This window comes from Balaenoptera musculus, chromosome 8 (genome assembly GCF_009873245.2).
Source record: "Balaenoptera musculus isolate JJ_BM4_2016_0621 chromosome 8, mBalMus1.pri.v3, whole genome shotgun sequence".
In the NCBI taxonomy this organism is placed as follows: domain Eukaryota; kingdom Metazoa; phylum Chordata; class Mammalia; order Artiodactyla; family Balaenopteridae; genus Balaenoptera; species Balaenoptera musculus.
In genome coordinates, this window is record NC_045792.1 from 104846166 (window position 1) to 104854699 (window position 8534).

General features: G+C 55.9%; 1 protein-coding gene across 24 annotated transcripts; it reads right to left on the bottom strand.

The window, feature by feature from the left end:
* Positions 1-130: 130 nt before the first annotated feature.
* TMEM134 (transmembrane protein 134) lies at positions 131-8534 on the bottom strand. Of its 24 annotated transcripts, none has more exons than XM_036860813.1 (8): positions 8282-8528; positions 8010-8098; positions 7247-7370; positions 6774-6863; positions 6542-6618; positions 4389-4433; positions 4120-4173; positions 3641-4027 (listed from the first exon to the last, which is right to left on the bottom strand). In XM_036860813.1, exons 1-8 carry the CDS (start codon positions 8422-8424, stop codon positions 3945-3947), a joined length of 705 nt encoding a protein of 234 aa, XP_036716708.1. In that variant the 5' UTR covers positions 8425-8528; the 3' UTR covers positions 3641-3944. The 24 variants fall into 24 exon arrangements, 21 of the variants coding, with proteins under 21 accessions (XP_036716721.1, XP_036716722.1, XP_036716708.1 ...); XM_036860808.1 differs by having other exon boundaries at positions 4389-4482; XM_036860809.1 differs by having other exon boundaries at positions 4389-4532.

The following is an 8534-nucleotide window of genomic DNA, read 5'->3' on the forward strand; positions in this document are numbered from 1 at the left end:
GCCTGCGAGCCACAACTACTGAGCCCACGTGCTGCAACCACTGAAGCCCGCATGCCTAGAGCCGGTGCTCCGCAACAAGAGAAGCCACTGTAATGAGAAGCCTGCGCACCACAACGAAGAGTAGCCCCTGCTCACCGCAACTAGAGAAAAGCTCCAGCGCAGCAATGAAGACCCAACGCAGCCAAAAATAAGTAAATAAATTTATTTTAAAAATTACAATAAATATAGGCAGATTAAGTTTTTTGGTTAAAAGTCAGAGTTTCAGTCCCAGAAGAAAATATCAGTATTAGATTGGGCTCCCTGTAAGTGATGGAGACCCCAAATAACAATGCTTTAAACTGGATGGAAGTTTATTTCCCCCACAGGAAGAGTCTTAGGTGAAATCCAGCTGTATGGTCTTCAGGGACTCAGGCTCCTTCTGCTGGCTGCTCTGCCATTCCGAGGGTGTAGCCATGTTTGTTTGTTTCCCAGCTGGCAGGCTGGAGGCAGGAACAAAGAAGAAAGGGGGCAAAGAGCATGAACCACTTATACCCCATTAGGCAGGGCTCCCCACCTGGTATGCATAGTTGCAAAGGATGCTGGGAAATGCAGTCTTTATTTTGGGTGACCTTGTGCCCAGCTAGAAACTAGAGGTTCTTTTACTACAAGGGCAGAGAGCAGATTTCAAAAGGCAGATACCAGGACTTCCCTGGTGGCGCAGTGGTTAAGAATCCGCCTGCCAACGCAGGGGACACGGGTTTGAGCCCTGGTCCGGGAAGATCTCACACGCCGCGGAGCAACTAAGCCCGTGCGCCACAACTACTGAGCCTGCACTCTAGAGCCCGTGAGCCACAACTACTGAAGCCTGCCTGCGTAGAGCCTGTGCTTCGCAACAAGAGAAGCCACCGCAATGAGAAGCCTGCGCACTGCAATGAAGGGCAGCCCCCGCTCACTGCAACTAGAGAAAAGCCCGCGCACAGCAACGAAGACCCAACGCAGCCAATAAATAAATAAATAAATAATCTATGTATATTTAAAAAAAGGCAGATACCAGGCTCTTCCCCACAGCTAAGTGCACATATAAGAGACACATTCAGGACTTCCCTGGTGGCGTAGTGGTTAAGAATCCGCCTGCCAATGCAGGGGACACAGGTTCGAGCCCTGGTCCAGGAAGATCTCACATGCCACGGAGCAACTAAGCCTGTGTGCCACAACTACTGAGCCTGCGGTCTAGAGCCCACGGGCCACAACTACTGAGCCCGCGAGCCACAACTGCTGAAGCCCGCGTACCTAGAGCCTATGCTCCGCAACAAGAGAAGCCCCCGCAATGAGAAGCCCGCGCACCGCAACGAAGAGTAGCCCCCGCTCGCCGCAACTAGAGGAAGCCCGCGTGCAGCAAAACGCAGCTAAAAATAAAATATAAATTAAAAAAAAAAAAAAGAACACATTCAAAGCATAATGACAACTGAAGGGCTGAAAGTGATGGCTTGGAAAAAAAAGACTAACTAGGAGAGAATTAACCAAAAGAAAGCTAGTATAACTACAGGCATATCAGACAAAATGGGCTATGGGGCAAAGAGCATCAGGGATAAATTGAGTCACAATTCACTAAGGAAATCTAATGTTCTTAATCTGTGCTCAACTATTAATGCCTTTTCCAACTAAAAATAAATCATATTTAGAATTTGGGTATTCATCATTTCCTGAGGATGGCGTTGCTGTCAATCCAACTTGGATTACATAAATTAACCAGCAAAAATCAAGCACATTGGTCACATTAAAACTTTAAACGTTGCGATTCAGTGTTCTGTCCACATGTTCATATGGACCAAGGGTTGGCAAACTTTTTCTCTGAAGGACCAGATAGTAAAGATTTTAGGCTCTGGGGACCATATGGTTTCTGTTGCTCTGCTGTAGTAGTTTGTATGGCTGAGCAGCCAAAGTCAATACAGAGTGTGGCTGTGTTGGAAATTCGATAAATAATAATTAAACTTGACTTACTGACATCATAATTTGAATTCTATAAACTTTTTTGTGTCACAGAAGCTTATTATCCTTTGACTTTTATCCCAACCATTACTAAAATGTGAAAACCATTCTTAGCTTGGTGGCTATATTGGGCCTGTGGGGTATAGCTTGCTGACCCCTGAGATAGTCTTATAATATGGAGAATCACCACTTCTGGGATCACTTGCTGTTTGGCTAAGATTGTGAAGTGACAGAAAGTTATGAGTGTAGTAGCAACTCTATGTTAATTGCTAATTTGCCCACTTTCAATGAATGGTGTTCGTAATTTTTCTTTTTTCCATGTTTGTTCTGATTTTATCTATTGAAATGTAATTTTATGTCTGATTAATCTGATAATACAAACTGTGGGCTTATATTCTGTATCTTTGTTCTTTTATTTCACTTTTTTAGTTTTCATTTTACCTTACAAAAGTATTGGTCCATGTTGCATTAGAAATGAAAACTGGTCCTTTACCCCCAGCTAATTTGAGAATCACTCATTTAGGAGTTCCTGCATCTAACTGGTACCCCCCAAAGTGCCTTGATTGGTGGCTGAGGGTGGGAAGTCTGCGTGGGCCAGGAGATCAGGAGGGAGAGCAGGGGTCTGGGTGCTCATTCTTTCAACAAAATCACAGAAATCTAAAGGCACTGTCCTGGCCGCTGCAGATACAGTGGAGGCCAAATACCTTAATGGCACTCGCGTTTCACTGGGGGCAGCAGACTGTAAACACGAAGTACATGAACAGGGTCTCCGAGGCCCACATTCATTCGGCCAGCCCCTCAGTTGGTCAGCTGGGGACCAGGCCAGCTTGCTGAGCCCCACCCCACTCTGAGTCACAGAAGCCCTGGGTTGTGTTCCTCACTCTGCCCTCGGCCAAGCCAGTCTCTCTGGGCCTCAGTTTCTAAGGAGGGTGACCAGAAAGAACCTGTGTCAAGTGCCTGGCACATGACGTGGCGCCTTCTAAGAATCTGATACATGGTGGCTATTATGACCTCAGATTTCAGGGTTCTCAAAGATTCTGTTTCCTGGTTGTTGAGATCCTGAGATGCTTGGACCTTCCAAAATTCTGTAGTGGTCTGTTTCCAATGTTCTGTGGTTCTAAGAGTCTTTGATCACTGAGGTTTTCTGTTATACATGCCCTGCTTCCTATGTCCTTTGACCCCTACTTCTCCCAACCTCTGGGCCTGGGAAGTAGGGCAGTGGGTGGAGGAGGCTGGGCTGCTTTGTCCTGGTGGCCCACATTCGGAGCCGGCTGTGGCAGCCCAGGGCCCCAGAGCCAGGCTGGAACCAGGATACCAGCGTCCAGGCCCCAGGCCTGTGTCATCTGAGTGCCCTTGGCCAGGGCCGCCAGGGGAGGCACCAATGCTGCCTCTCTGAGTGGAGACAGGGGCAGGACTGACTCTGTCAAGGGCTGGGAGTCTTCTCCAGGCTTGCAGGGTAGAAGAGCCCCAGGCCCAGCTCTGCCCCTGACATGCTGTGTGACCTTGGGCAAGTCGTGGAGCATCAGGACTGCCATGTGTACCATGGGGAGATGGACAGTCCTAGAGCCCTTCAGCCCCAGGGTCGGTCCTTTCCTCAGCCTTTTCGGAAGGGGGCTGTGGCCAGGCTGATGGGCTGGTCAGGGCAAGTGGGAAGTAAAAAGCAATTGTGGGCTGGAATTAAGCACCCCTTTTATTAGCACAAAACACCACCAACCCAGCAGTCCCCCAAGAATAAGTTAAGGCACGGAGCAGGGAAGGGGCGACTTTCCCAGGTAGTGGCCCGAGGCCCACTGCCCCAAACTTCCGGAGCAAACTCCTGAGGGGACTGGGGCCTCGAGGGTCCCGCAGGGGCTTTTCCCTTGAGATGAGGGTACCGAAGCGGGGCGCGGGCCCCAGGAGCGCCCCCTAGGGACGCGAGGAGGCCGCGCGGGGCCTCTCGGCGCCGACGATGGATCCCGCCGTCCGCCGCCGCCCGCTCACTTCTCGAAGTAGGGCAGGTAGAAGAACTGGAAGCCCCGGTGGCCCTTGACCGCGCAGTAGATGAAGATCACGTGGTAGACTGCAGGGCGGGGTCTGTCAGCGCCGGGGCCCCGCCCAGGGCCCGCCCCCGCCCCGCCCGGCGTCCCGCCCCCGCCCGGCGCCCACTCGCACCTCCCGGGACCAGCAACAGGAAGCCGGGCACGAAGAAGATGGCGCTGGAGACACCTACGAGAGGGGAGGAGGGGCCGGGTCAGGGCAGGGAGGATCCCGGGCGGGACTGCGGGGTCACTGCCTGGGCAAGTCTCACTCTCCGAGGTAAAAGGGGCCGTTTCCTGCCGGGAGCGTGCTGAGCGCTGGGGGAGGTGGAAGGGCTTGCCGGGGACCTCCGGGCACAAGAGGGGCGTGACCGCTGCCTGCGCAGGTAGGAGGGGGGCGCTCACCTGGCGAGGGGGCCACCTCCAGTCCCACGCCGGTCAGGATCAGCACTGCACACAGGTGGAGCCACGAGGGTGAGGGCAGGAGCAGGGGCAGGAGCTGGTGGCAGGGTGGGGACCTCCGCCCGCAACCCCCAGCATGGCTTAGGCCTGAGGAATGGTGTCCCCCACCTAAGCTGAAGGTCCCCTGGGCAGAGAACCGCCAGGGGAAGTTCACCAGGCTCTGTGTTTTCAGAGCAGGGCACCTGGCAGGCCCTGGGAAATGTCTGTCCCTGCCCCCATGGCCCTTCCCTAGTGAAGCAAGCAACAAGAACCTCCAGGCTACAACCCTGGTGATCAGACAGCTCGGGAGCCTGGGGGATCAGGGAGGGCTTCTTGGAGGCAGTAGCATCTAAGCTGAGCAGGGACGGCAGCAGCAGTAGCAGTTACCTTTTAGTGACCACCTACCAGCTGCTGCCAGGCACTGGGCTAAGTGTGTTACATGCAGTGCCTTATTTAATTGTCACCTTGACTGAGACAGGTATTACCATCCCCATTTCACAGCAGAGGAAACTGAGATACAGAGAGGGGAAGTAACTTGCCCAGGACTGCATTTAGAAGGTGGAGGTGATCTGACTCCGGAGGCTTTGCTATGGGCATGGCACAGGCAGAAAGGGAGAGGAGTATTCCAGATGGAGGGAACAGCCTGGCAAAGGCCCAGAGACTGGAGGGAGCTCGGAGCTTTCTAGGAACTTCCAGTTTTTGGCGAGACAGGAGAGGCAAGAGTCCAGGCTTGAGGAGTTTGGCAGGATCTGTAGGCCCTGGGGAGGGATGTGGACTTTGGCTAAGGACAGTGGGCACTGGGGAAGCTGGGGTGGTCATAGCTGGATCACTTTTTCAGATGCAGAGAGAGTTCTGGGTCCCCAGTTAGAGGATGGGATGGTGGGGGGAGATGGGGGGCCGTACAGCACAGAGGCTTGAAGGGCCACCATGGACTGTTGTGTGGTTTGTGCCCTGCACAGAGCACTTCAAAAAGGGTACAGTGGGGGCTGAAACTCACTCCCTGTACCCTGGCTTAGGGCTGTGGGCTCTGCCCACTCAGAGGAGGCATCTTTTTCTAATTCCTGCCAAAGGCCTTTATGGGCTATGGTGGCCCACAGGCCTGGCAACGTCACTGATGTGGGTTTAAATCCCAGCTCATCTACTTCCCAGCTGTGGCTCTTCTGCAGAGTCTGTGTCCTTACTTTTGAACTGGGATAGTAATAATGCTTGCCCTGTCAGGTGCTGAGGATGAAATGAGATAAGGCAGGTGGCCAGTGCAACTCGCAGGTGCTGGGGAAGCCGCAGCTCCCTCCCCTGCACATAGACACCCAGAGCTGAAGCAAGGGTGCTGCTCAGCTTTCCAGCTAGGGGACTCTGACCCTCCTGGAGGAGGGCGGGCAGGCGCCACAGTTGGGCCCTCCCTAGGGGCTCCCCTTGATCCCAACCCTAGATCCCTTTTGGAGACCCTGACTCCTCAGCCCCACAGAATGAGGAGCGTGGGAGTCAGAAAACAGCTGGCTGTGGTTTCTGCCTGCTCTGGGCTTCAGTTTCCCTATCTTGAGTATCTTGGGGGTGGGAGAGAGGTCCTTGTCAGCTCTCAGACTCCAGACGAGGGGAAGTGACAGGTGCCCTGTGGATTGGGCTGGCAGGGCACTCCGCAGTCCTGGCCACTGGGCTGGGCATATCCCTGAGCACTGCCCCTACATACAGGTTCTGGGTTGTGGCCCTACCTCTCACTTGCTGTGTGACCTCTGTACGGAAGGAAAATAAGCCTGCCCTGCACCTGGCTCGAAGTAGACAGAGAATAAATAGTAGCTGTTACTCTCTGTTCCCTGATGGATTAAACAGGCTGAAAAAAAAAAAAAAAAAAGGAAAAGTTTGGAGCACGGAACCAGGTTCCATTTTCAACTATGTGTGATTTCTTGGCTGTGTGACCAGGAGGCTGGACCTGCCCCTCCCAAGGCCTCAGCTTCCTAACCTGTAAAATGGGGGTGGGGTCACGGCAGCCAGCTGCCTCCTCAGGATGCTGGGAGGCTCAGTGTGCCAAGGGGGGTGCGATGCAGAGCCCGAACGAAAGGAGGGTGGACCCCCCTCATGGGGGTAGGCAGGGTATGCAGGGGGCCCTCGGGGGCACTCACCCAGCCCCAGCAGGAGGAGCAGGAAGGAGGCCAGCACTACCCTGTGGTTCTTCTGGATCAAAGGGTGTTGAGTCCAGCTGGATGGCAGCAGAGCAGGAGGGGTGTGAAAGAGGCGACAGGAGGCCCACCCCCTCCCGTCACCATCCCCCGCCCAGAGAGCCAAGGGGAAATAGTCAGGGCTGCCTGTACTGGGGCAGGGGCCCGAGGTGGCAGGAGCGGGGCAGGGTCTCACCTGCAGCAGGCGTTGTAGGAGCGCTGAGTGCTGGTGCTGATGTTGCTAAAGGACCACTGGGAGCTGCGGATGGATGTTCGGCCAGAATCCCTGCAGGACAAATGGGCCCGGTGAGGGGGCAAGGGGAGGTGAGCAAGGGGACCCTTTGGGACAGGAGTCATGATGACGTCCTGGGGGATGGTGCAGAGACTGGAACTGGGTGTTCCCTGCAGGATAGGGGGCACTGAGAAGGGACAGGGTGAAGAGGAATTCAAGGGCTGGGGGTTTCTGCAAGATAAAGAGCCTGGTGGGGTGGGTGGGTGAGGCTGGCACTAGGGTAGGGTGCAGGACAGGGGACCCCGTGTAGGAGTCTCTTGTAGGACACGATGTGAGAGAGCTGAGTGAGGTGAGGTGGAGGACTGAGCAGGGGCCAGGGGACAGGAGACAGAAGCATGGGGCTAGGAGTATGGGGTGGGTCCCCACCTGGCCCTGACCTGGTGCTGGCTCCCCCTTCCGGCTCCGGAGAGGCCTGGGCTCCATCCTCATCGTTCTCCAGGTTCTGTTCCAGAACACAGGCCTCAGAAGGGTGACTGGGCTCAGGCCCTTCCTCCCTCCCCTCTGGTGGAGAGGAAGAAAGCGAGCCCACACCGCTGTTTGCCTGGACACACAGCTGTTTGACTGGCCGCTTGACAGCTGCTCCCTCTGCCCTCCGCCCTCGCCCTCCCCGTAGAACGGGTTTGATGATTCACAGAAACTGAAACCCAGGTAGGAGGTGGGTGCTGGGGGCTTTGGCAGGGAGGAGCCAGCAGGGGCTGGTTGAGGGCTCCCAGGGCCAGGAGATCTCCCAAGCTTGGGAATCAGGGTGGAGTTGTCAGGATGGTATTTCAGGGGCCCAGTGTGGAGGCCCTGGATTTGCGGTGCCAGGGAAGGGCAGGCCAATGGTTTCCAGGTTTGGGGCATAGGAATCTAGTTCAGGTTTCCAAGAAAAGGATTCCAGAGTTGGTGGAGGTCTTCTGGAAAGGGGGATTTCCAGTTTAGTGGGAGCCAAGGCATGGGCAAGGACTCATCATGTGAGCGGGGACCTCCAGCTCTGGAGGGAAGGATGGGGTGGGAACGTAGAACAGAAGAGGGGGTGCTGGTTCCCGTTGGATTATCTGGCCTGGGGCTCAGGGGACTCCTTCTGAATATGGACAAAGTCTGGTTCAGGTACAGAAGAGTTCCCCGTCCCTGCGTGCTAAGGGGAGGGAGGGTCAGTACCCAGGATCAGTGGGGACTCCAGGTTGGGATCTCCAGCTGGGGGTGAGGGACGAGCTGCCAGGTCTGGGCTCTGGGCTCTCCAGTAGTGGCTGGGGACCGAAATCCGAGCTGAGAGGGTCTGGGCAGTGATTTGGCTCAGTGGCCACCTCCGGGGGCGGCCTCCCGCTCCGGCTGAGGCCTCTAGTCAGATTCTCCCGAGTTGGGGTTCTCCAGGGTCCGGCCTGGGGTCTGCCCAGACCCAGGCGGGGGGTGAGGTGGGCCGGGCGGTTCACCTGGTAGCGCAGCCGGGACTGCTTGTCCTCGTCGGCCACCTCGAACCGGGCCCGGCGCTCGAAGTGCAGCGGCCCGAAGCGGGCGACCCCGCTGTACTCGGGCCCAGGGCCCGCGTCCTCCAGGGACAGCTCGAAAGCGTCATCGATGCTGAACTGGGGCCGGGCGGCACTCATGGCCCCGGCCCGCTCAGACGCCCTGCACCGTCGCCATCCGCGCCCGCTGATCCCACCCCCGCGCGCAAGCCCCGCCCCG